Genomic DNA, 27,550 nt, shown 5'->3' on the forward strand with positions numbered 1-27,550 from the left:
ATCTTGTTGAAAAGTTAATTGTAGGTTTGTTCTATCTTATTTCAAATATAGATATTTGAATCAGAAGCCAGACCAAACGTTCTTGGTAACATTTTGTGTTTTTACAGTGTATTTTCAGGGGCGTTGACAATTTTTTTTCCACTTGAAAACTTTTTAAAATCAATATTAAGAAAATATTTACTTAAAATGCTACTATATCTTGCTGAAAAGTTGCTTGTAAGTTAGTTTCGTCTTATTTCCGGTGTATTATAATGTTTGCAATAAAAAGTAGGTCAAAAATACTTGTTTTTGCAGTGATTAATGTTCAGTTTGACCTCAGAATCATTCACTTTCACATTTAATGCAACACTGTAGTATTTTCTTCCCATTTTTAGTTTTATGCACGTGACTCATTGTCATACACTGCAAAAACACAAATTTAACCAAAGATTTTTGTCTTGAAATAAGACTAAACTAACTTACAAGGAACTTTTAAGCAAAATATAGTAGATTGTTTTAAATAAACAATTCATTAATATTAATTATTTCACCTATAACATGGGAAAAATGTCTTGTGAAATAATCTGCCAGTGTAATGAGTACCTTTTTAAAATCAATAATAAGGATTTATTGACGGTGCTGAAAAGTTACTTGTAAGTTAGTTTCGTTTTATTTTAAGTGTATTGAGCTATTCGGACTTAAAGGCAGACAGAAAATACTTGTCATGGTTTTGTATTTTTGCAGTGCAGCTTTGGATTTCTGTAGGAGTTTCTCGCTGAATGTTTCAGGTCATCATCCTGCTGCAGGTCTTGGATCTTTTTCAGCCTCAAACAGTTTTTTTTTTTAGGATTGTTCTGCATTTTGCTTTACTTTTGTTCTCATTGTGTCAACATGGAATCATATTTTATGACTCTCTTTCAACAGCAGCTTTCTTTGTAGGTTTGTGCCACATTTGTAGGTTTCACAACAAATCAGTTAAACATTTTGACTGATTTTAGTTTGCTAAAATCACCTGAAACTTCCATTTTCAGGTGATTATAATAGTAATCTGTGAGATGCTCAAAGCTTGGTCTAATTTTATTATAAACCTTGTTTTAAAACTCTCCTCACTCCTGCTGAGGTCTGCACAGAAAAGCTGTTTTTATGTGGAGTAGTGGCGGGACATGATTAAAATTTTTAATCAAGTTAATTGCTGGGTCTGTAATTAATTAGGCGAAATTAATCACATTTTAATCCAAAGCTATAATAGAGGAAAATAAGCACAATTTTCAATTCAAAAACACTTTTTTTACTGATAATATACTGAATAAATACACATGTATGACAGAATATTGGAGCCATACGAGTAAAAACTACAAATTTTTTAAAATTACATTTCGAGAATAAAGTCACAACACTACAAGAAGAAACTCGTACAAGAAGAAAGTCATAATAATATGAAAATAAAGTTGTAACAACATAAAAATGTCATGATATTATGAGAATAAATGTAATTTTACCAGAATAAAGTCAGAATATTATGACTTTATTTTTGTTACACATTATTTTTGTATTATTTTGACTTTATTTTTGTACGAGTTTATTCTCATAATATTTTTTTTTGTTTTCTAATCTTCCATTGTTTATATGAACTAAACAACAAATATATTTGTTTTTAATCTGCCATCTAGGTCATTCAACCATCAGATTGATGCAAAGTCGTGGTATTTTATGCTTCAATAGTTTAAGTAAAAGGCCAGCCTTTTTTTTTTTTTAATTAACCCTCCGTGTGCGTCTGATTTTTGGTCGTACCAGAAACACAAAACGTGGAGTCAAAAGTGGAACCTATAAAAAAGATTCAAAATTTTCTACATGTTAAAATCTATTTATTTAATTAATTAAAATTTACATGTTATTGTGCGCAAATAGACTCTATTAAGTTAATTCTGAAGCCAATTAATTTCACAGTTGTTTTTTTTTATGGTAAATGAGTGCAGGAGGGCCACACTTTTCAGATTTTTATTATGAAAGAAGTAGAAATTATGTTTTATTTTGACAGTTATTCACTTCTTTGCGTTTGTACCATAATATAAAGGATAATGAAATTCTAGTTTTAAGGTTTTTATTTTCAAGCCACCATGACTTCTCTATTAAAGCGGAAAATGTTTTAGAACAAAGCTAAAAACTATTATTTCTCCAAAACAATAAAAAGCCACTAAAATCCCAAAACCAGAGGGAGAAACCCCAAAAGCCTTTTTCCAACATGATTTGTTCCAAACCTTAGCAATTAATGTTATGAAACATAAAGCAATGAGCAGAAAATCAAGCCATAACATGTCATACTCCATAAACTAAAATGATATAATACACTAAAGAGTAAAAATAAAATGCAACAATCTCCTGTTCCCAAAGGATATGCTAATTAATCTGTCCAATTAAATGAAATATTTTAATTTAGTGCTTATGTTAGGACAGGGAAACCTGTTTAAGGAGTTACTCATCTTTTATCTGTTGATTTCTCCAAAGCTTTTTGCTTCCTTTTTGCTTATTTATTTATCTTTTTATGGAGTCATCCTGCTCCCTTATTTGTAATTCTGAGTTTATCCACTATTCTTAGCCAGTCATAAATCTTTATGACCCAGATTCACCGGGTATATAAACACTCTCCTGGAGTCTATGGAGTCTTGCGCTTCTAAATTATGGAAATAGATTTCTTTAAGGGTGCAAGAGAAATCTATAGTGGCTCTTTTTCTTGCATTAATGAGATATGGAGGTCATTTGGATTGTTCCCAGTTTACTGCTGCTGCAAAGTACACACCTGTGGATGAGATAAAACCCCACAAAATGACTCCAACTCACAACAAATAAACACAGGTAGCCGTTTCAGGAAGTTATAACTATGAGACATAAATATAGCCCTTTAGAGGCTGCAAGCTTGAAACGCTGAGCGACTGAGAAACGTCGAGAATGATTTGTGAAACAAATAAAAATAAACACATTCCTAAAATACAGGTTTCTTCTGCTCCAAGCAAGCAGCCAGAACATGCTCCCTGCTGAGCATTATTTATATATTTGGATAAATGTAATTATTCCTGCATGTTGCTGTAGGGTTGTATCAGGAATGTACTGATGCTCAAGAGCAAGATTTGTGTTTATGTAGGATAAATCTTTCATGGAAACCAGGCATATTGATGTTTACAGTGATGTAACAAAATTAAAAAAAATTGCTTCCTTATATTTTTAGCTCTTTTTAAAAAATCCTGAATAAGAGCAAAAACTCTGGATCTGGCTAGTGAAACTGTCAAAAATAATTAGGTTATTTCTGAATTAGAGGTGCCATAACTTTCTAAACTGATGTTATTTGGTAAAAAGTCTATTCAAGTACTGAGTAACTAATCAATTATTTAATATTTAAAAATTACACCATCAGATGGACCAAAATATAAAGTTAAGTGGAAAGTTAAGTATTTTAACAACCAAAATCACAATAATACATATAAATCAGGCAAATAAAATGTTTCCCAATCAGTTTCTTTCAATAAAAAACTTATGAAGCTTTAACAAAAACTGCAGGTGTCTGTTTGTCTGGTAAGTTTTTGGTTAAAACGTGTTTGTTTTTCATTCAGTAGGTAGAAAATCCAGACATTTTACACAAGTAAGAGTAGAAATACTTCATAATTAAATTACTCAAGTAAAAGTAAAAAGTACAGCACTTTAAAAAAAAAAACATTACTCAAGTAAATAAGTAAATGTAACTAATTACTTCCCAACTCAGGCTTTAGTTGTTACAGCTAGAAACTAGCAATCAAATCTGGGCCTGAACCCTCAGAGCCACATAAATACAGTTACAAAGTCGGCCTTCTGTCACCTCAACAACACTTCTAGGATTGAATCACTAATGTCTCAGCAAGATCTAGAGAAACTCGTCCATGTATTCATCTTTACTGCAACAGTATCTAAAAACATCAATCCTCCAGCTGCAGCTGATCCAGAACGCTGCTGCTGGTGTCCTGACTAAAACCAGAACACAGAGACCATCAGCCCAGTTCTAAAGTCCCTACACTGACATACTGTTAGTTTATAAATCACTGAACGGCTTAGAACCACAATACATTAAAGATCTGTTGCTGTTGTCATAGCAACCTTCAAGGCCCCTCAAGTCTTCTGGTTCTGGGAATGCAGAGCAGAAGCAGAACCAGAACCAAACATGGAGAAGCAGCACTCAGCTTCTATGCACCACAAATCTGGAACAAACTTCCAGAAAACTGTTTTGCAGTTTTCTGGCAAAATCTAGAGTAAAACCCACCTGATTAGAGTTACTTTTTAACCATAATAAATGGGACATTGACCAACTTATTTGATGTGTATTAACGAAGGTATCTGACAAAATGTGATGTTTATTTCTGGTTCCATAATGTTTGCGCTGCCTTGTTGCTGAAAGGTGGCAAACACAGAAACTCCACTTGATTACTTTCCAAACAGGCGGTTCGTTTTCATATCTTCTTCTTTTAATAAAAAAATACTGTAATATATTGTTAGCCTGTAGTAAAGGCATTAAAATCTCACCACACTGTGTCTTTATACTGTATAAAATGTAAAAGTAAAAAATTAAGTATTCTTTTTTAGCTGTAGAAAGCAAAATAAACAAATAAAAGTAAAAATATGATATTTTGAAGCTGCAATGTGATAAAATAAAAGAATTAGGATCCATTTTTTAAACCACTAGGTTAGAAACAGACACTATGATATTAGGAAAACATTGCATAAATCGTTAAGCCTTCTCTTTGCCACAAGGTGAAAACAGTCCCTCTCTGTACAACGGATGGCTTCATTTAAACTTAACTTTGCCATTAAAGTCTTCATTATCATTACAAACACGTTTAGTTAAGACTTTATTTTGTCAGACCACATTCTGTGTGTGAAGCCTCTGGTGGGAAAGTCAACACATGCAGTTAAGTAAAAAATAAAAACTAACTAAACTAGCTGTTATTTTGGTGAGTTAGTACTAAAGGCACATTTTATCTAAATGATTTTACAAGCTTATTTGAATTGACAGCAGCTTTAATAAGCTTAAATACATTCATTGGTATAAATTTCATTTATTTGAGGCTTTTAATGCAGTTAAACAGTAAAAAATGAAACTTCAGTCATGCTTAAAAGCAAGAATTTTATTTATTTACAGCTAATTTAGAATTGTTACATTTTTCTCAACAAATTTAGCACCTTTTGTCTATCTTGATAACTCAAATATCTAAAAACAAAAAGAGAAAGGAGGAGCAAATATAACTGATTGAAAATGCATGAAATATGAAGGAGTTCACTTCCCCTAATACACATATTTTGGTGGTAGTTTAATTACAGAGTGATGCTGAATATCAAGGCTTAATGGCAAAGGTTACATGTCTGCAGTTGAAGTGAAGGATTAACATTTTTTAGTATTTTTATAGTTTAAAGCTTAAAATAAAGTGGGGTGGTGAAGTTTGATGTACGTTAAACTCTCTGATGTCTTTACATCTAAAAATGTTAATGATGCAAACAGAAATGATTATAAAGATCAAGGGAAGCCAGACAAGAGCTGTGAAATGAAGATGACTGAACTAATAATAATAATAATAATAATAATAATAATAATAATAATAATAATAAATCAATGAGTAAGTTGTTAAAACCCAAAAACTACAGGTATGAAAATACACTCCAGCTGTTCAGAAGTTAAAACTAAAAACAACCAAGTTCAGTTTCCTACATCAAGAAAAAACTGTTATTTATTAAAAACTGTAAACTGATACTATAAGTTTGTTTTCCAGTTGTTAAAAAAGACTGAAACTGAAAAAAAGCTGTTGTTTTTTTATTGTCTTTAAAAAAAAATCTCTTTCCAACGTTTGTTTTCTACACAAGCGCTCATGAACAGGAACATAAAATTTTATTTAGTACACTATGTCCAATTCGCTTTTCTATCAAATTTAATTATCTAATCCATCTGGTAGTGAATAAGTTTTTTTTTTTAAATTACCAGCAAGTATCCGTCCACTGGTCACGTAAATATGGCTGACAGCTGAAACACGCAGCCTTTTTCTTTAACGAAGGCCTGAAATGAGCAGCCGATGAACAGTCAGTAAGTTCTTAGATATGATTTCCTCTGTAAAACATAATAATCCCATCCTGAGTAATCACCTGCCCATTCAGCGTTGAAAATGGATTGATTACTGCTTAATGAAAGGTGCCGTGACACTGCCAGTTAGGGATGTGTCTGATTTAACAACATGCACCACCACTGATTTTCTTTTTAAATCTGTTTTGATTACTTCCAAAGTGGTATGAAAATTAGGTGCAGGAGAAAATCGAAACCCATCTGCTTGGTTAGGCGCTCGAACGTTGGTTAGATTTAGCGAGTTAATGCGAACGCCGAGCGTTTGATTAAAATACTCGAGCATGTAGAAGATACTGAATATGGAAGTATGCTAATAAACTCTACCTGCTGTGGTACGCAAGATATTCTTGGAAAACATGGAGTAATGGCAACAAACAGAAAGAAGAAGTCCTTCAACTTCCAACAAAACTGTGGTTATAATTAATAATGTTAAGTTAAGCCTTCAAAAATCCCACTCTTATATTTAAAGAAGAAAAAAAACGTTTTGAATACTCGTAATTAATAAAAGTACACTGCAAAAAACACAAAACATTACCAAGTATTTCTGTCTAGTTTCCAGCATAAATATCTTAAAACACTTAAAATACCACATGGGAGTTTGTTTTAAGTCAGTAATTCCTTAATACTAAGGAAAAAGAATAGTTAAAAAAGCAGATTATAGTGGGAGCTCATCTTGGGTTGCTAGGTGACGGGCGGAGTTCCACTTGGGTTGCTAGGTAAGAGCCTGGGCTTAGCCGGGGTTGCTAGGTGAAAGTTAGTGCCTGCTAATTTGTGACGCTACATTCAGGAGGTTTTTTTCAAACGGCTTATTTTCCAGACACCAGAAATTTTTTTTTCGTCTTGCTAAAAGCCAGCTGAGTGTTTTTTGTTTTTTTTTTAAGCATTGGTCTGTTTTTAGAAGCAGTAGAAACCCAAACTGAAATACAAAAACATACAAAATTACACACCAACACAAACCATCCAGTGAGGATTAATTTGTGTGACGGCTGGTGTCTGCAGAAAAGTTTTATGTCTTTGAAGTCATCTAAAAAAAATAAATAAAATCTTTATTCACTTCTGATCCTCACGCAATTTCAGCAACAGAATAAGCTACTACTTCATAAAAAACCATGAAACTGCTCCCGGTTGCATTTCATAAACTTCATAAAGTGCCTACCCGTCAGTTTTTTTTTGTCTGCTGCTCAGTCAGCATCATCGCCTACAGAGGACTGAACACTTGATCTGCATCTCAATGCAGCTGCGATTCGGGCCGAACAACCCAGCAAATTAAGCCTTTGTGGAATCTGATTCTGCAGAGAATTTATATTCGAGTCGCTCACCTGTGAGTTGAACCTCAGCTGGCAGACGCTGCAGGACACATGCTTCCTCTTGGCGGTGGGAGAGATGCCGAGGGTGTGATGGAGGACGGCTTTCTGCACCGGGTCCATCTGGAGGACGGACACAGACAGACAGGCCGGCTAATTAAAACGGTGCTAAAGCTGACTTGTAAATCCACCTGACTACGCAGACGCTCACTGGGCTGTGAAGAGAAAACAGGTTGCCTGGAGCGATCTGGAAAGCTGTGTGTCAATCTTTCACCTCGGTGGGTGAATTCAGGCTTTTTCACAGGACTAAGTGCTTCTTTCAGCCACACAGAGTTTTTACTGACCGTGGGGTAATGGCTCCTGGAAAACTCCTAAAAGGGATCATTCAAATGATTCTCCCTTATTTCCTCTAACTGTGTTTTTCACTACAATAGTCCAGATAGAAAGGAAAAATGTTTTAGTTATTCATATGCTCACATTATTACCATTTTTAACCTATTGTTTCCTCTTAGAGGTTTGTTAAATATTTAAAGTCTTTCAAGATTTAATGAGGATGATGGAAACAACCTGTCTATGAAAGGAACGCAACTGTGGCATAGATGTATGAAAACTAGAGATGAAGTTCTGGCTTTTCTCCAGAATTCTGATCTTAATCTTCTGAGATGAAAATCTGAATTTTGAGGGGAAAAAATCAAGAATTCTGAGATTGAAGTAATTATTTCAAGAAAGAAAGGCCACAATTCTGAGATTAAAGTCACAATTGTGGGGGAAAAAAGCCTGAATTTTTGGGTTAAAATTAGAATTCAGAGCTTAAAGTCAGAATTTTGAGGAAAAAAAGTCAGATTTCTGGGATTGAAAGTCTGAATTCTAGAAAAATTTCATAATTCTGAGGTGGAAGAAGTCACAGAATCTTGAAAAAGAAGTCACAACTATGAGAATAAACATTCAAAATCTGGAAATTAAAGTCATAATTTGGAGATTAAAATCAGAATTCTGAGAAAAATGTCACAGTTCTGAGAAAAAAAGTGTCATAGTTCAGGGATTAAAATCAGAATTGTGAGAAAAAGTCCTAATTCAGAGGGGAAAAAATCTATTCTATGATTAAAGTCAGAATAGTGAGAAAAATGCCAGAATCCTGAAAAAAGTTCTAAGATCAAAAAGTCGTAATTCTGACATTAAAGGTCAGAATTTTGGGATTAAACTCTGAATTGTTTTTCTTCTTTCAGTGGCCCTATCCTCTTCCGTAGTATTCTTCACTTTCTCCACTCCACACAATAATTCTTTTTGTAGAAAACATGAGTCATAATGTTTTGTAAAGGACTCTGACTTGTGATGAAGCCGGATAAACAAAGGTCATACCACATACTAAAACCGTTTACCCAGCATTATTCAGTGATGCACGCGTTAGAGTTGTACGTTCAGAATATCTCTGCTTGAGGGAAGAAAGCTCCTTGACAAAAACAAACTTTGCTCATTTATCTTCCCGCCGCTGCTGGCGGCGCGGCGACTAGCAGGCGGCGTGTCGCACCTCGGGTCCAGCCTAACCTCATATCTCACTTTTCCACTCTCCGCTCATTAATCTAGCAAAGCAGAGCGCAAACACTCGGCAGATGTTTTATTTTGAAGTGCAGCTCCGTGATATGAAGCAGAAGTGATACCAAGCTGTTGCTGTGCAGATAATAAGCTGGATGGACTCATTGTTCACTGACAAAAGAAGAAGAAAAATGTCCGTCGGCAGAACACGCGACACACAAAAGAGCCGCTGCAGCGCAGAAATTACATGCATTTTGAGCTTCCTGCGTCTGTGAAACTCTAATTTGTCTGTTTTCTTTTCGCTTTCTGAAAAGAACAAACAGGTCCGTTTGACTCGGGGAAACCCTCACAGTGGCCTCATGGCGGGAGAAAGTGGAAAGGTATTGGCACAGCGTGAGAAGATTAATCAATCTTGACAGTTGTTCAGCAGAGAGTGTAATGATGTTAGCTAGTTTGAAGAAACATCTGAGAGTTTACACTGAACCGAAACCCAAAATAACCACAAGGTGACAGTTTATTTGGAGGTATCTGCACAGAGCTGGCAGTAACTAGTTACAGTTACTCAATTACATTTATTTACTTGCTGAGACATTAGTCCTTCAATCCTGGAAATGTTCTTCAGGTGATGGAAGGCCGACTTTGTAATTGTCTTTATGTGACTCTGAAAGTTCAGACCCAGATTTGGGGCTTGATCTGTAGTGACTAGCTGTAATAACTATAGCCAGAGTTGGGGAGTAACTATTTACATGTACTCAATTACATTTACTTAAGTAACATTTTTTTGAAAAATGTACTTTTAGAGTATTTTTACTACGCTGTACTTTGTACTTTCACTTGAGTAATTTTATTATGAAGTATTTCTTCTCTTATATGAGTAAAACCTTTTGGATACTCTCCCCAAAGAGTAATCAAGTAAGAGTAAAAATGTTTTTGCTAAAAAAAAGTCTACTCAAGTACTGATCAAAACATTAAACATTTAATATGTAAACATTACATCATCAGATGGACCAAAATATAAAGTTAAGTGTAAATTTAGGATGTTTTAAGACCAAAGTTTTAAAAAATTCAAATAAATAACATAATTACAAAATAACAAAAGTAGGTAAGAAAAAATCCAAAACAAAGTTCATGAAACTTTGACAAAAACTGAAGGCTTGAGTCTGGTTAATTTTTAGTCAAAATATTATTGTTTTTCACTCATTGGGTAGAAAATAAATGTTACTAAGAGTAGCGACACCGCATAATAAAAATACTGAAGGAAAAGTAAAAATTACAACACAGTAAAAATACTACAAAAAGTTTTTTTTTTTTAAATTCTGTTATTCAAGTAAAAGTTAGTCAATGTGACAAGTCTTAATGAATGTTTATGACTGAAGTGTCATTTGGTAAAAAATCAAGTTTTAATGCAAAGTTACATGAAAAGCTGCTTTAAAAGTGTGAACTTTGCATTATTTGGTAAATAATGACACTTTTAAAGCATCAACATTGCATTAAAAATGTAATTTTTTACCGAATGACACTTCATAGCAACCGTCATAAACATTCCTAAAGACTAGTTCATGTCTATAACAGGTATTATGTCAGTCAATAAAGTGTTACCTTATGGGACGCCGGTATTTTTTCCTAAGTTTATCCTGAAGAAATAAATGTCTTTGAAGTTTTAACTGTGAGCAACTAATAAAAACAGGCAAAGACATTTCAACAAACAGAAAGTAATCAGATGCAGCTGGGAGCCTAAACCTGTAAGAGAGGCTGAACGCCGGTGTCTGTCTGGAAAGGAAGTGAATAAGGATCAGCTGGGTGGGCAGGCTTTGGGGTCAGCTGACGCCTGGTTGAGGTCATAAGGTCATATGACTGAGAGCAACAAGAGGTCAGACTAAATCAGACTCTGGGTGGCTCCAGTGAAGGAAGAAAAATAAAACAATCTGTTCCTTAACCTCAATTATTAATGGCTGTTCAATATTACAAGATAATGTCAGGGCTGAAAAGCATCACAATAATTGTTTTATATCAGTCAATATCAATAATTATTGATTCATTTTAGTTTTAAACATCTAAAATGCTGCTTGACTTTTCCTTTTTTATCCAGTTTTAACTCCACATCGTTGTTTTTCTAAATTATTTTTAAGAAGTTATGAATCGCCTTTAACTGCCGCCATTACTCAGCAGGTTGTTACTAGGTAACCACAGAGTGAGTGAGTTGCTAGGTAACCAAAGAGTGACAGAGTGGGTTGATTCCACCAACTCTTCTTATCTGGTCACAGTTAATAATGTCTTTTCTCTGCCTAAATCCCCCAGAATGGAAACTTTATTATCTTAAATATCTTATTACACTTCAAATTACAGAAAACTAACTTACAACTAACTTTTCAGCAAAATATGGAAGTTTGTTTTAAGTAAGTAATTCATTAATATTGATTATTATTTCTCTTATAGCATGACATTTTTTTGTTATGAAATAATCTGCCAGTGGAACTAGTATTTTTTTAATCAATATTAATGAATTATTTACATAATAAAAATTTCTATATTTTGCTGAAAAGTTAGTTTTGTCTTATTTGAAGTGTAATAAGATATTTACACTAGAAACTAGGCAAAAATACTTGGTAATATTTTGTGTTTTTGCAGTATATGAAGAAAATTAGCGAACATATATCAAGTGATATTAAAGGAAACATGACAGTTTCCGTTCTTCGTTATTTTAGGTTTTTCAGCTGTGCAGCTTCGGAAATGACTGGAAAATACAGAGTGGCTCAAATTTATTCAAGACATTAGCTGTGACATTAAAGGAGAGGACAAAAATAAAAAAAACGTGAATAAAAATTAGCTGGAAGAAGAAAATTGGAGCACAGAATGTTATAATTTTAAATGATTAGACGAAATGTCATGCAAACAGTTGTTGATTGAGTACAAACGCCCAGAAAAGCAAGTTTCTTTTTCATTTACAATGTTTTCCAACCTAAAAAAAGAACTAAACTTTGACAAAATAAGCTAAAAAATATGATTTCTTTCAAAATACAAGCACTTATTTTAAAGAATAATCTGTTGTGAGTACAACTTTTTTATGACTTCATTTATAAATCTCAAGGTTTTTTCTTGTGTAATATTGTTACTAAACCCAAACTCTACCTTTCTGCTATAATAAATATTCCTGGGTTTGTAATTTAAATCTTGCTACAATAAAATAATAATTAAAAAGTTGCATTGAATTCCTGACAATGCTTCTGGAAGCCACACAAAGTGCTCTTAATACACTCATAATCCTCTGTAGTAAACATAAGCAAGAGATTTAATCTAATTACATCTCTACAGTAGATAATGCTGATTAACTCTCCCAGGTCAGAAAATGCACAGAGGCGATTTTGTGGAGCTATTGTAACCATCAACGCATACAAATTACACCTTTTCGATGATAATCAGAGGAAAATGGCGATGCAGCAAAATGGAGAAGTTTTATATAGTATCCTGCGCCTCCATATCTGGGCCCCGCAATTAGCAGAAGCTTCCCGCCCCTCAGAAATGTAACATAATTGATGCCAATAAAGCAGAGAGAAAGCATTAAGAAGATGGCGAAGCATTTTCAGGTAACCATTGCCTCAGTTCATATTGTAATTAAGGAACATGAGTTATCTGGAAGTAATAAGGTCAAACTGAGGTCAAACTCAGGGCTTCGACACAGAAAAACTTTATGACGTGTGAGGGGCAAACGAAATTCTATTTCTTTCAAATTCAATAATACTTTATTGATCCAAAAGGGAATTAAATACAGACTTCCACACCAATAGCTGGCAGACTTAGGAAGATTCATCTGCTATTTTAAATAATCAGGATGTATTAAGCTAAAAGCACCACTGGATTTATTAAGAAAATAACTTGTGGAAGTTTCTGTTTCAAGTTTCGAAATCCTGCAACTTTTAGGCTGTTTTCACACCAGGTAGTCCAGTAGATTTGGTTCGATCAAAGTCCAAAACTTGTTACATTTTTCGCATTTTGGTGGTTGTAGGATTTTTCTTTGTCCATGAGCCATTTCTCCTGCTATCGCTAGGCTAACGTGTGTATTTTGTTTGTATTTACCCAGAATGCCCACTTCCCGCTTTTGGAGCGGTCTCTGGTCTGCTTTCCATTCATATATGCATTCAAACCGCAGCTGAGTTCACTTCAACCGAACTGAGACGGAGGTTTTTAGACGGACCAGAATTCACCTGCACATTCACACCTCCACAAACGAACTGGACTTCATAGGAAAACGGTCCAGAGTTTGATTAAAGCAGACTAAACAAACCTGGTCTGAATGCATCCTTAGAGACAGGCTAAAGCTGCTTCTGCAGAAATGAAAATGTTGCTCCAGTCTGTAGATGCACTGCAAAAACACAAACTTTTACCAAGTATTTTTGGTCTAGTTTGTCATGCAAATATCTCAGTACACTTGAAATAAGACAAAACTAACTTACAAGTAATGTTTCAGCAAGATACAGGAGCTTGTTTCAAGTAAATATTGATGAAAAAGTTCTAGTTTCACTGGCAGATTAATTAACTTACAACAAGGGAAAAATGTCGTAAGTGAAATAATCTGTCAATACATACTTTTTGTCAATATTAAATAATTATTATTTAAGACAAGCTCCTATATCTTACTGAAAAGTGACTTGTAAGTTTTTGTAAGCATTTTTGCAGTGAATGTGACAATATGCACAAGTAAAACTGTCATTAAATCACATGAATTTTACATTTAGGCAGCTTAATGCAGAAAATACATCCTCTATAAAGAATCAGCTAAAGGACAAAAATGAACAGGAAAGCAGCAAATCCAAAGAGTCTAAAACCCAAAGAAAGCCTTTAAAGGACTTCAGAAAACCAGTGGAAAAGATTACAGACAGGACAAATTAACATAGATTAGCATAATTTGCAAACTTCAAATTGAGAAGATTCAAACGACTAAATATTTTACTGAGTTGCATTGCCAGAAAAAGCAGCTTAAAATCCGATTTTGTCTTGCCAAAGTTAAAGCGAGCCACTCCCAACCTTTCACCTGGGGATGAACTGAGCTGCACATGAAAACACTGAAATCTCTGCATCTTATTAACGCAGCAAGAGGCTCTGATTTGCTCTGACACACTTTGTTGCTGAAGCGCAAAGAAAAAACAAACCAAAAAAAACCTGAAGCTGTTGTGCAACAGGCTTCTTATGTGGCGTGAATCTCACCAAAGGAAGAAGAAGATGACACACGATGTTGGCCGGCATCGCTGGCCGTGAAAACTTTTTTTTTTCTCCGCAGCTCGTTGGAAACCTGAGCTAACGCGAGCTGAAAACATCTGGGCGACCAGAGATCAGTGACCTCTTACTAGAAACATGCACTGGGATAGAAATATGTTATTCCTCCTTTCTTCCCAGAGCAGAGGCTGTGAAATAACTCCAGAGTGATGAGACCGCAAGTAAAGGCGAAATCCAGAAAAAACACATACGATTTTTTTATTGCCTATCTGTGGACAATCATCAATAATTTCCAATAAAGCTGTAATTTTTTTTCCAGCTCTGCTGCTTTATTAGTAGCTAAGAAGCTCCATTCACACACGTACATTGTTCCATAGGTTTTGAAACAAGGAGTCTGCAGGAAGCGGCTGCAATTCTCAGAAGAATAAGCAACACGCTGCATCTTTTCTTCTGTTTTTCTCTCTGTCTGGGGAAACAAAAGTACTGAGGCCAATAATCACACCTCAGAAAAAAGAATAATTAAAGTAAGACTCAAAGAACACACAAAGCCACTTTTTACACAAATCATGTGCATTGAAATTTATAGATTTGAATACATTCAAATCAGCACAGATAACATAATCTACAACCCAAAAATATTCAAGAATTGTTTAGAGAAAGAGAAGGAAGACGCAATTTAAGAGGAGAAATACATTTTTTAAAACACACAAAAAAAAAGAATAATAAGACGATAATAAGAAGATATCGATCTGTGGAGTGACTTCGTGGACAGTAAGTCCACATAACTGAAGCAACGTACAAGCATGAATATATTTTAAAAAGGCACAATTAATATTTCTAAATAAAGTTGAAACCAGATATTTACACTGAATGATTTTTTTTTCTCAATGTTTGAAGTTAAATCAGACCAAACTTTTCTTGTTTTGGTTTAGTTAAAATTACCAAAATTATTTAGATTTGCTAAATGCCAGAAAACAAGAAAATAAAGAAAAAGAAAACTTTTTACTTTTGTAGGTTTGCATAACTTCTGGCCAGCATCATGGACTCATGACTTGGGTCAAACCTTTTGGGTTTCCCTCCACAAGCTTCTCTCAGTAGTTTGCGGGATTTTTGGCCCATTCTGCCTTCAAATTAGAAAAATAAATATAAAAAGTTTTGAACTGCGAAATTTAAAAATTTGCAAGAAAGAAAAATCTGAAATTTGGATATTAATCTCAGAATTTTTTGAGAAAAACTTGGAAATCTTTGAGTTTGAAAAGTTGATGGAAAAAAAAATATAAATTTGGACAATAATCTCAGAAAATTTTGACTTTTGAAACTCAGTTGTTTCTAGAAATTTCTCAAATTAATCTCAAAATTTCAGAGTTTGTTTCTCACAGAATTTTGACATTTGGAGCTCAGAAGTTTCCATTTTTTTCTAGAAAAATTGTGAAATTAATCTCAAACTTTCTCTAGTTACTTATTTATTTTTCTATCTACATCGGCACTTATACACTGTCATACTTTTTCAGAAAAATACAGCAGCTAAATTGACGGATCCATATGTTTCTTTGAGCATGTGTCTAAATCTATGAACATTTGTAAAAGCATTCTTGTTTTCTTTTTGTTTTGATTTATTGATTTCTTCTAAATAAAGAAAGATTATTCCCCTTCGCCACTCATCAGCCACCCACTGAGCCTCGCCTGGCAGACGCTGAAGCGCTGAGGGCGCATATCTACTCTACACACATCAGTCCAAAACACACACACACACATCAAGCGAATGCCCACACTGAAAGCCTGCAGCGGTGCACAGAGCTCGTTCTCATTATATGCCTTAAATTCAGTGTCATCTTTCAAATCACTTCCTAGAGCTCTAATATGCAATTTTTCCCCCAGCAGGTCAAGCTGCAGCGCAAAGACATGTCAGTCATCCTGATGAGCTGTCTGCCTTGAAACAGCCTGTGGCCTGAGGCGGAGGGAGAGCCACCGCCGCCGATCAGAGGGGGGAAAGAGGACTCAGTAATCTGCTGTCTGAGAAAAGGCAACATTTGAGCGGGTTCTTCACTCACGTAAACATCTTTACATCATGAGAAAGAGGCAGTTCAGAGCCTCCGACACACTGCAGCTCAGAAAAAGTCATCCAACCCTGATGTGGACGGGGGGAAAAAAAGAAAAAGAAAGTAATCGACCTCATCAAAATGCCAACATGAGCTCTGCAGAAAGAGGGAAAAATGCCTTGAATAGTAAGTCGAGTGAGATTTTGTTCTTTTATTTGATCAAAACTTTACATTTGCTTTCATTTATGACCAAAGTAAGGGGATTTTAAACACAATAAATCAATACAATTATAACAATGTTGCAACAGAGACTTCAACCTGTCAAGGCCAGCTTATGTAAGTTGGTGGAATCAACTAACTCTCACTCTTTGGTTACCTAGCAACTCACTAGGTAACTCACTAGGCAACCATATTGTAGCTTTGGTTACCTAGCAACAATTTGTTGAGTAACTGGCGCAGCAGCAGTGCATGTAGTGTCAAATTAAATTAAAATGTTTCCTTAGGTTTCTACCTTGTTTATTAAAACGTGGTTCAAGACATAAATACTAACGTATTCAGCTTCTGAATATGTTTTTAAAGGGGAATATAAAAAAAATCCACATTTTACGTGAGAGTTAGTTGATTCCACCAACTTGCATTTGAGCCTTCGCTGCTTCTAAAAACAGCCCAGCACTTAAAAGACCAAGCCGTTTGCTTTATCGCAATAAGTTAAAGTTTTTGGTGTCTGGAAAACAACCCCTTTCAAAAAGCTTTGGAATATAAACGTCACAAATCAGCAGGCGGGAGCAGTTGGTTTTAGCCCCCTACCTAGCAACCCCAGCCAAGCCAGTTACCTAGCAACCCAAGCAGAGCTCCAGCATGTTTGGTCATCAGGTTTTGCCATAGTACTCACTGTACAATGGCTGCTGGAAAGTGTTTTTTTTTTTGGTTGACTTGCCATTCAGAGTGGTAAGTTCTTGTTGGTTGGGCAGGAGGCTCCATTAATGCTTTTCAAAGACATACAGTTGTATAATTACTCATCTGTTTGCAGCTATTTTCACATGCGAGTGTAAAATCTCATTATCTAAGAATGACTTTATGTAAAATGCGTCATGGAACGTGTTTTGTCTAACATTTAAACTCTCTGCTAATGAAACTGTTTGTCCTGCGCAGGAAAGCTGCATTTTATCCTGCGTGCTTGCAGAGCTGAAAGCTGTCCAGTTCGATTTTTGGGGAAGCCTAACGAAACTCAAGGTATCTGATCAATGTGAATAAATGCATCTCTCCTCTCCCCCCGCTCTCTGCCTGTGAGTGTCTGCTTTCATTCGCCCGCTCCTCTTTGATTTCCTCTGATGTGGTTCTGACAGCAGCCGAGTGTCGACAGCGCTCTGAGAATAAGCAGGTCATTTGCTGGATGCTATCTGACAGGCCGCAGAAGGCCCGTCCATCTCAAAGTTCAGCACGGCCGCCGCTGCCCGCTCCGCGCTGCCAGATAATGTGACAGAACAAGACAGCGATGAGCTGAGATGGCGGTTGAGACGCGACGACTTTTACCGCAGACGCCTGACAGACGGGTCAAAAGCAAACCCAGCTCCTTCTGTTGCTTCTTGCACAAGGTTTTGTTTGTCGTTTCTCTGGATAAAGCTGCACAACTGTGTGATTTATGGGAAACCAAAAGGGCTAAAATGAAAATATTAAAGCCTTCACCTTTTTATTTTGGAATTAAATTCCTATAAAGCAGGAAAAGGTTACAATTTTACACAATATTACAGTAAGTTCCCCAACAATAAGACAATAAACCCATGATGGTGAATCACAATTATGGATTCCTTTAGATAAGATTCACTCATCTAACAGGAATTTAAAAACTACAATTCCTGTTATGTTACTCACAGATTTACTCCAGTTCATGTTGCTGCTGTAAATTAATAACACTGAACCACTAAATCTGGAGCATATTTTCCTTTACAATCTATAAAACCAAACACAAAACGCTGTTTCACTGCTGTGCAATTCAAACCTCTTCATTATGCATGTAAATATGCACGCATAGCTTAAAGATTTACACTTGTGGAGGTGAAAATCAGCTGCTTATGCATGTGATTTCAGCTCTCCAACTTCAAAAGCCCGTACCATTTGAAAAATCCTTGTATAATAATATGTAAACCTTCATAGCTGTAGAGACTTCGGTTCTACTTAAACATTCCTGCGTTTGCAAAAATGTGGAGCTGGTTAGTTTTAGGCATGGAAGTCACCTTTAAATGTAATCGGGGTAACGTTTTCACATCGGGCAGGATTGCACTGGAATCTGTGAGGCGTTTTATAACATTTTGTGTTGGGAGACTTTATAGTCTGGTGTTTCCACCTGAAAACTTCCCAGTTGTAATATTTTGGTTGACACGCCGCCCTCCCCTGTAACGCTCCTCCTGTCTTATTTCATGAACAGTTGGAGTCCGTTTGCGCTCGCTCTGGGGAAAAACGTGTGTGAGGTGGAAAATCCCCCCTATCAGATTTCACTTGCTAATTTCTGAAGCCCTTTCTGGCCAGGCTGTGTGTCGATGCACCGGACCGGGTCAGGCGGGGCAGGTAATTGGGAGACGCATAGAGAGGAGGATTGCAGTTGACAGATCATTCATCCCCATTTGCTTAATAGTAAGCGAGTCTGGTTACTGTGAGTACAGCATGTAGACCTCATACAGGGAGCCAAACACTCCGTCTCTTATTCTGTCCGGCAGACTGAAATGTATGTTTAGAGTATAATGTCATAAAAAACTATATTCCTCATGATCTGCAAATGTGTGAAAAGAAAAACAAACATAGACACGAAACTTTCTGTTATACATGCACTTCAAATATGGCGGAGATTTAGTGCAACGCTCAGGATTTTCATGAAAGTGTGAGGGGAAAAAAAAATCAACATTTTAATTTCAGAAAGCTTCCAAATCCTCTTGTGTTTATTTATACATCTGATAGAAATGAGATTGAGTTTATAAACGTCCTTAAAGATGCCTTAAAACGACTTGCCGAAGAAACAAATCCTCCAGTTTGCCGTCAGTGAAGTAAAACTGCTAATCTTGTGGCTGATTAATCCCAAATGTGATTGAAAAGCCAGATTTCTTGTTGGCTAATGATCCAGAAATAAAACATCTGGCACAAACTGCAGATATTTTAAACTGCAGCAGCAGCTTTTTAAGGAGAAAAACCCTGACAAAGACGAGTTTAAAACATACCTTACTGAGGAAAAGGGCTAATGTTAATGTCTGTCCAATTTTTTGAATACCTGTTTTATTTCATCCATATAATGTTCTGCAGATGGTGATAAATGAAAAGGAGATGTTTCGATTTATGACCAGAAAGACTGCGATAAGTCAAAATTAGCATCGCTTTGCCATGGGGACGTTTTTGCTCCAACTTCAGAACTTTGGCAGCTTTGGAAAGAAAAAGTACATCCAACTACGTAACGTCTTTACAATCTCTCTGGTGCACAGTTTGCAGTTTGAATGGACTTTATTTACTACAGCTAAGGACATTTTTTTAATTACTGTGATTATTGTTGATCTTTGAATTCAATTTTTCCAGAAAGACATGCTTTCATTGGTGCTGAACATAAAAAAGTTAAAAGTTTATATTGTGTAATTGCAAATAAGTCTTAACAATGTAAGTTCTCGTATGTTTAGTCTGATAACGTTATGGTGCGTTCAAATTGTAGTCAGAACTCGGAAAGTCCAACTTCTAAGCTGGAAAAATTAAACTGGATTCCCTCCCAATTGGAAAGTTGGACAATTTGAGATCCAATATGGCCGCCCTTCGCATCAACAATAGTTAGGTGAAATGTGGAAATATTTATTTTAATAGACACATTGTAAATTTATATGCAACTCTAAACTGAACAAATTGAAATAGATCTTTAAATTATTAAAGAGGGACTTTAACAGCGGTTATTTGGACATCGCCATATTGGAATTATTAGCTGGAACGCTTTTAAAGCTGCAAAATATGACTTTTATTTTAAAAATATATTTTCTTTACATATTTGCTAAAACTGTGGCCCTGTCGTGACAGTTTGTTATGAGACAGATAATCTGTGAAAAGATCAAGCTCATCCACCTCCATCTCAAGCTGTTATTGCCGTTTGAAGAAATTCACCACTCCTAGTCTAAAACAACCAATCAGAGCCAAGAGGAGGGGCTTGGCGCTGTCAATCAACCTCATGTTCTCATTGCTTAATGTGCTAATGGCGGAGAAACAACTTCTTACAGGAAAACCGTTTATTAACCACCATTGGTGGCTATGCTAATTATCCTGAGGATTCATGGTAGACTATGCTAGCTGAAGCTTAGCAGAGAGCAAGGAGGGACGAGCAGCATCACACAAGATTGTGATTGACAGCGCTAAGACACACCTCCTTTAATTGGCTGTTTTTAGTTAGCGCTGACAGAAGGCAGCTTGGTGTTTTTCTTATACTGTGACAACATAACAATAGCTTCAACAAATATGTAAAAAATACTTTTTATAAAAGTTACATACTGCAGCTTTACCGATCACTTTCTCACCTTAGATGAACCAGACATGTAAATAGATGCTTAAACGTCTGACTTTATCTTAAACACCTCACTGATATTAGAAGTGGCTAACTTTAAGTCTGGTTTATTTAGCCACAACTTCTACACTGAAGAGCGTTGTTGTCCCTGTGACGTAGTCTATACATTGCATTCAGTTCATACTTATGTGCTGATTTCTCTCTGCTTTTCTAAATGTAATGGTTCAACATGAACTCTCCAACTAGTGGCTGCTTACTGGTAAAGTTACATTCGAAAGGTTTTTGAAATGGCTTATTTTCCAGACACCAAAGCAAAATTAACTTATTGCCAAAAACACAAAGTGGAGCAACAGCTTTCAAAAAGCAAAACATAATTTTATGATCTCAAGAAATTCCAGAACAGGTAAGAAACAAAGTCAGTCTGGAAAAAATTGAAACAAATCTATTTTGTTTCTTCATTATTCCGTATTATACAGACCAGTTAAACACATTAGAATATTATTTCAAATCCCATTTATTTCAGGAACTTTATCACTGACATTATAGATTAATTACACATGTGAAATCTGGGCTAACTAAAGGTACGTTTAATACCTGCTTAAACTTTATTTTCTAAATATGAACGCATATTCTAATTTACTGAATAATATTGTATAATAAAAGTATTAGGATTTATGCCTTTTTGTCCTTATCTTATGTAAGCATTGGGAATAAAGAATTGTGTTGACAAGAAGGAAACGCTCACTGGGACATAATTAAATCTGGGCTCAGCCCAAAAATTTAATCAGCTTGGCCGCCCTCTGAATGTGGCTCTGGTTATGTTTTTATACCAAATTCCTGGCCGCAACATATTAACCGTAGGTGTTGACTGCAGTTTTGCAATGTCTGATGAATAAAACAGCAAAATAAAGCCAAGAGGAAAAGCCAAGAGAAATATGGGGATGAGTTTTTGTCTCAAGCAGACATGTTAAGATATCTTTGTGGTTTGTTGTCTGAGTATGGCAGAATGGAAACAGAAACGCTTTATCAGGTGTTTATCTGCTGTTAATAAGGTCATTGTTTGGTTTGATTAGCTCGTTTATTCTATCTTATCATGACATTCATCATGACCAGAACAACAACTGGGTAGATATTATCCTTTTTAATGCTAGAGATAAGAAAAGGAGGAAAGTCTTTGAAAAAGAGCCACTGCCTCTTATTCCATGTAAATCAGTCAGCTGAGCTGGTTCATGACTCTGTTAGGACACTTCCTGATCAGCTCCACTTCAGTGCATTTAAAATGTCTCAACGTTAAAAATGCCAAGAAAGGGTGTTGTTGTTTTTTTGGGGTGGGGGGGTATTTTCACAGAGTATAAATTTTGTATCAGTACATCAAATGTGATGTTAGGAAGAGTTTAGTCAGTGTAAATAATTCAGGATATGAGAAGAAGGATGGAGGAACAGACGAAGCACCTTATTCTTGAACACTTGTTTCAAAATAAATGGTTGTATATTATGCTTCCTAGAACAGGTTAGGATTGGTCTAATGGCTGCACAAAACATGTTTTAGTCTCGTCAGTTCTGCCTATTTTTAGGTTTACACTCGCATGTAAAAATGGCTGAAAACAAATGCGCAATTACATAATCGTACTTCTTTGAAAAGCAGAAGTGGAGCTTCCTGCACAACCAACAAACATGCAGCAAGTGGTTTCTGAATTGTAAGTCTACAACAAAACATTTATCTTTTCCAGCAGTCATTGTACAGCGCATACAGCGGTAAAATTAGCTGACCAAACGTGGTGGAGCTCTGCTTGGGTTGCTAGGTAACGGGGCAGGGCATAGCCTGGGTTGCTAGGTAACGGTGCATTGTGACTCAATAATTGTGAGGTTTTTGAAACAACTCGGTTTCCAGACACCAAAAAACCATAAGTTATTGCTAAAAAAACAGCTGGGACTGTTTTTAGAAGCAATAGAGACCAAAATGAAAGTATAAAAATGTGCAAAATGTGAAATTTTCATAATAGTTCCCCTTTAATGTGTCTAATGGCTTATTTCACTCGGTTGCATAAGTGTGCATAGCACCTTTAAATTCTTCAAAACAACTTGTGATGTTTTAACACTCAGTTGAAAAGGATCATAACGATCTGTTTAGTATGTTTTGGACAAACCGATTAATAACTGGAGAGCAGAAGGAGATTTTCTATTGAATTTGAAAACTGTTGAATATATTTACACATAATGTTTTTTTACTTATTTTAAATGCCATATATATATATATATATATATATATATATATATATATATATATATATATATATATATATATATATAGACTTAATTACTAATTAAAATGTGTAAATATTTACCATTTTGTGAATGAGGGGTAAAGATCATTGATGCTCAGTCAGCAAACCTGCTTTAAATAAATTAAAAAGCTTCAACTCTTAGGAACATCCTGTGAATTCACAGTTTCCACATGGCTCATGCATCGATTTTGGAAATCCAATAGACGGCCACGCTTCTCTCTCATTACCACAGAATCAGGCTTCATTGATATTCATGGTGAAGTATTATGAGAATATAAATCGTTTAATCTAAAACTTTTCATTGAGCCCTGTCAAGAGTCAGACCCTTTCCTCCAATCTGTGGGCAGCTGGATGAAATGACAGATTAGAAATTACTCTTTGTTGTGAATCAGCAGTTTCAGATGGGTCATTTGCATGTAAAAAGACTGTCAATTTACTGACACAGCAATTTTTCAAAGTTTAAGGTCCGGACTTCAACCTAAACACACGATTCTCAGCGTAGGTTGGTACTTTGTCTCCACAACGGCACAAAAATGTAGTTTTTCTTACACTTTTCTTTTTATCAGATGTGAAGGCTGGGTTGCAGGTAAAAGCTAAGCGTCTTTGCATCTTTACTAAATCTAAAACAAGACTGAATGTTCGTGTGTGCAGTTTGGTGAGAAGACTCTATATTTTCCCTGCAAGCAAACTACAATTGGTTTGGATTCTTTGTGTAGAACCGATTTAGAAGACTAAAGCCCTAATGGTGCCGCTTTGAAAAGCAAACAGGTCCAACTTAAACGCTGCCACATGTCACAGAAATGTGCTTTATGTGGGAGTTCAAAGGCATAACCAACAGAAATAGCACCCAGAGCACATAAATGACTTGACAGTTTATTTCCAATGCATTAAGGAACAATAAAAACAACCTTTAATTTAAGTTTGAAGCTGCAAACTGAAATTTCCCCAAGTTTTAGCGTCTTGGAATCTGATTAGTTGATCAGATTCACCACTCAGAAACCCTCATACCAGTACAGATAGCTGAGTCTGATCAACCGTGATCAATAGTAGCTTTATTGGTCCTACTGGAAATATATTAAATAAGAAAACAGCTTAGCTCAAATTAATCAACAAAGAAAGTTCAATAAATCTCTTTTACTACTTACAATTGAATTAGATTCAGTTCTTTTTGATTCCATTAGATTTAACTTATTAATCTGATTGGGTTCAGTTCGATTCTTATTCATCTTAATTGATGAAATTGATTCAATTTTGTTAGTTTTCATTCAATTCTTGTATTTTTTCCTCTTTAATCTTTTCATTTCAATTCGGCTCAGGTCAATTTAATTCTACTTTTAGCCCTATTTAGATAGATTCTTAAGTTCGATTTATTTATTTCAATTTAATCTATGTGGTCTGATTCAGTTCAATTAATTTCAACTTCAGTTAATATTGATTTTGTTCAGTTTATTCCATTCAATCTGATTCAGTTCAGTTCTAACTTGTTCCGTTTTATTATATGTAAACATGCACATAGGCTACATATCCGTCTTAGCTAGCAGATAAAAGCTACGTCAGCTAAGCTAACTTCGCTAATTGGGCAGCAAGTACTGCAGTAAATATCACTGGTAATTATCTTACTCAAAAACTGAAATCAAGTAGTAGTTGTAATGCACTTATACTGTTTATAAGTTAGATGGGAACAAAGTGAGAGCGAGTTCTAAGCTTGTGGCTGCTTCGCTGTTGTCATAGCAACTCCATAGCAACTGACACGGCAGTTAGTTCCGGATTCCAAGATGCCAAGATGGCTGTCAGCTACAGAGATCCAGGAAGTGTGACGTCACATGAGAACTATCTAATTCAGTACATTCAAATTTAGCTTAACTCAAATAATCTTGAATTACAAAATGTTAATAAAATAGTAGTTTTTACATGAAAAGTTCTGCTTTTACACACACAGAGATAATTATTACGTTTTTGACATTTTAACGATGTCCAACAGTTTAATTTAAAAAGATTCAAACTTTAATATTCTTTATGAAGACTTTTTGAAGCTTCGGTGAAATTTACATGCAGGTCTGTTACTTTGGTTCACTTCAAATAGCCACAGAGGAAAGACCAATAGGGCTTTAATTAGATCTGATCCAAAGGTAATTACTTCGAACAGCCATTTGAGCTGACAGATACTCTGATAGCGCTGAATGGAGTTTGAGAGTTGGATACGGTGTTACATTTTTATCTTTTATCTTGGCTGAACTGCGGACCGAGCGCGGGGGCAGCCAGATGCCTTCAGGGAACTCTCCCAGTTCAATATTTCATCCTGATGGGGCCCAGCGATGTTGGAGGGGTCAGCGCTAAAGAGCAATGGGAGAGCGGAGAAAGAATAGAGTAACACCAGGTGAACATAATGTCTGTGGGAAAGAGGGAGGAGGATGAAAAGTAGTGAAGAGAGAAAGAGTTCAGGGTTAAATGAGGAAAGTAATTCAAAGGATGCAGCGGAGAAAACAACAGAGCTGCATCTGATCTGCCTCTCAGTAACATGCACCCATTCACATTCAATTTACTGAATTCATATGCGTCAATGTCACCGCCAAAAAAAAACTTTTTTCTTTTCTTCTTTTGTTTGTGATGACTAATTTGAGTGGAGGAATAATCATAATTTAAATTGCATCAAAGCAGTCAGATGATAAGAGCTTTTCTGGTCTGAAAGGTCGCTATGCAAAGTAGAAATCAAGTAAAGAAGGATAATCATCAGGTAGAAAGCAGAGCTTATTCAGAAGGTTTAACTGGAAACTCAGAGTGTAAACAGGAAAATAGCTCGTTAGCAGCCTATTTAAACCATTGGAGGTGTTTGGTGAGTAAATGCAAATTTCATGAATTTCATAGAACTGATTTTTTTCTTCTTCTGCTGAATGCAGACTATAATATACTCTTTTTACTATTATCTACAGAGAGTGCCAGTCTGGCCTTCACTGGGTGCAGAGCTTTCTGCTGAGTTATTAAAGCCATTATACCACACATAACTGCACACTTGAGAATGCAATACCCTGATAAATGTAGCATGTAGCAGCAGTAACACTGGCAGGCGGCAGCATTATGATGAGTTACAGAACTGGTTGGCAGACAAAATTAAACAACCTTATGTGCTGTATGTAACTTTAATTTTACAAAATGATTTTTTTTACATATTTGTTAAAACTGTCAGTATGCTGTGACAGATAGTCTATGAAAATATTAATTTCTTCCACTGCTGTGTCCAAAAGCAACCAATCAGATCCAGGAGGCGGGTCCTAGCGCTGTCAAACAACTCATGTACTCGCTGCTACATGTGCTAATGGCAAAGAAACAACTTACAGTTACAGAAAAACAGCTCATCATGCTAACAAGCCTTAGCATTCATGGCAGTTGAACCAGATGTAACTCAGTAGACAGAAAGGTGGAAGGTGTGAGCAGTACATACACGAAAATCATTTACAGCGCCAAGAATGGATGTATTTTTACTCTAAACCAAATTATATAATCCAATAAAATTAGTATTTTGTATTTATTCAGGTCAAATTTATTGTATGTCCAAATCTTTTTATGGTCAGTACTGTTAAAGTCCAAAAATAATGACAAAAAAACAGAAAAAAGTACAGGAAGATTGTTATGTTGTAGGAAAAATGCCACAATCTGACAGAGTTGAATGCAGTGAATTCAACACTTTTGATCCTAACATACATGCACTGCAAAAACATAAGATTTGATGTTTCACAAGTTCTAAATATCATTTTCTGACATTAACCTATTTAACATGCATGTTTCAATATGAAGACATGCTTGGAAAGAATGGAAACAGCCAACAGACTCAGAAACTGTCTCTGGCGGAGGTCAAGAACCACTTTTTAACCAGATTATATATTTTATATTGGGGATAAATTGATGTCTGAAATGGTAAATGAGTAGTTCGGGAGGCTGCACTTTGGGATGATGACAGAGAAAAGTATGGCTTATTGCAGAGGGTTCAACTTAAACAAAGAGAGCCCAAAATATCACAGTAACTTCGCCAAGCTGAACATTTTACAGTCCTAAACCTGTGACTATGTTAAACGTGTAAATATACATATACCTATGTATCAAAATTCCAGTTTAGCTGGGTAAAGTCAAACACCCTGGGACCAGTTTAAACTTATAATGGTGTTTCCATTAAAAATAATTAAGCTAGACTAGAGGGCTTGGCTTTTCTGCTCCATTCAACAATCTCAGTATAGAGGAAGGAGAAACTTTCTCCGCTCCACCATTCTACTATCAAACCACTTCTACCACTTTTTGGTAGATTTTTATTGTCTGGGTTTTTCCCAACAACCTTGACAGAAATTTCACATGTTTTCGTGACATTACTAATTTGTGACTGTTTTTCTGCTCTGGTGTTTCTGTTAAACTGAGGACATCGCTGTTGCAAAAAGCCTGTATCCCAAAGGCCGAAGAAGCGCTTCTTCAAAAAAACACTGAGGTGGCACTGTCTAAATCTATCAACACCAAGTCATAACCATATGACAGCCTGTCAGTGGGAGTTGAGCGACTGTGCAGTA

General features: G+C 35.6%; 1 protein-coding gene across 1 annotated transcript in view; it reads right to left on the reverse strand.

The window, feature by feature from the left end:
* znf385d (zinc finger protein 385D) overlaps window positions 1–27,550 on the reverse strand; it is a 97,288-nt gene that overhangs the window by 33,578 nt on the left and 36,160 nt on the right. Inside the window, exon 3 of the mRNA XM_023331120.1 lies at window positions 7,429–7,536. Coding sequence (XP_023186888.1) covers window positions 7,429–7,536 — 108 coding nt within the window. The remainder of the gene's footprint in view (window positions 1–7,428; window positions 7,537–27,550) is intronic.

Source organism: Xiphophorus maculatus, chromosome 3 (assembly GCF_002775205.1).
Source record: "Xiphophorus maculatus strain JP 163 A chromosome 3, X_maculatus-5.0-male, whole genome shotgun sequence".
NCBI lineage: Eukaryota > Metazoa > Chordata > Actinopteri > Cyprinodontiformes > Poeciliidae > Xiphophorus > Xiphophorus maculatus.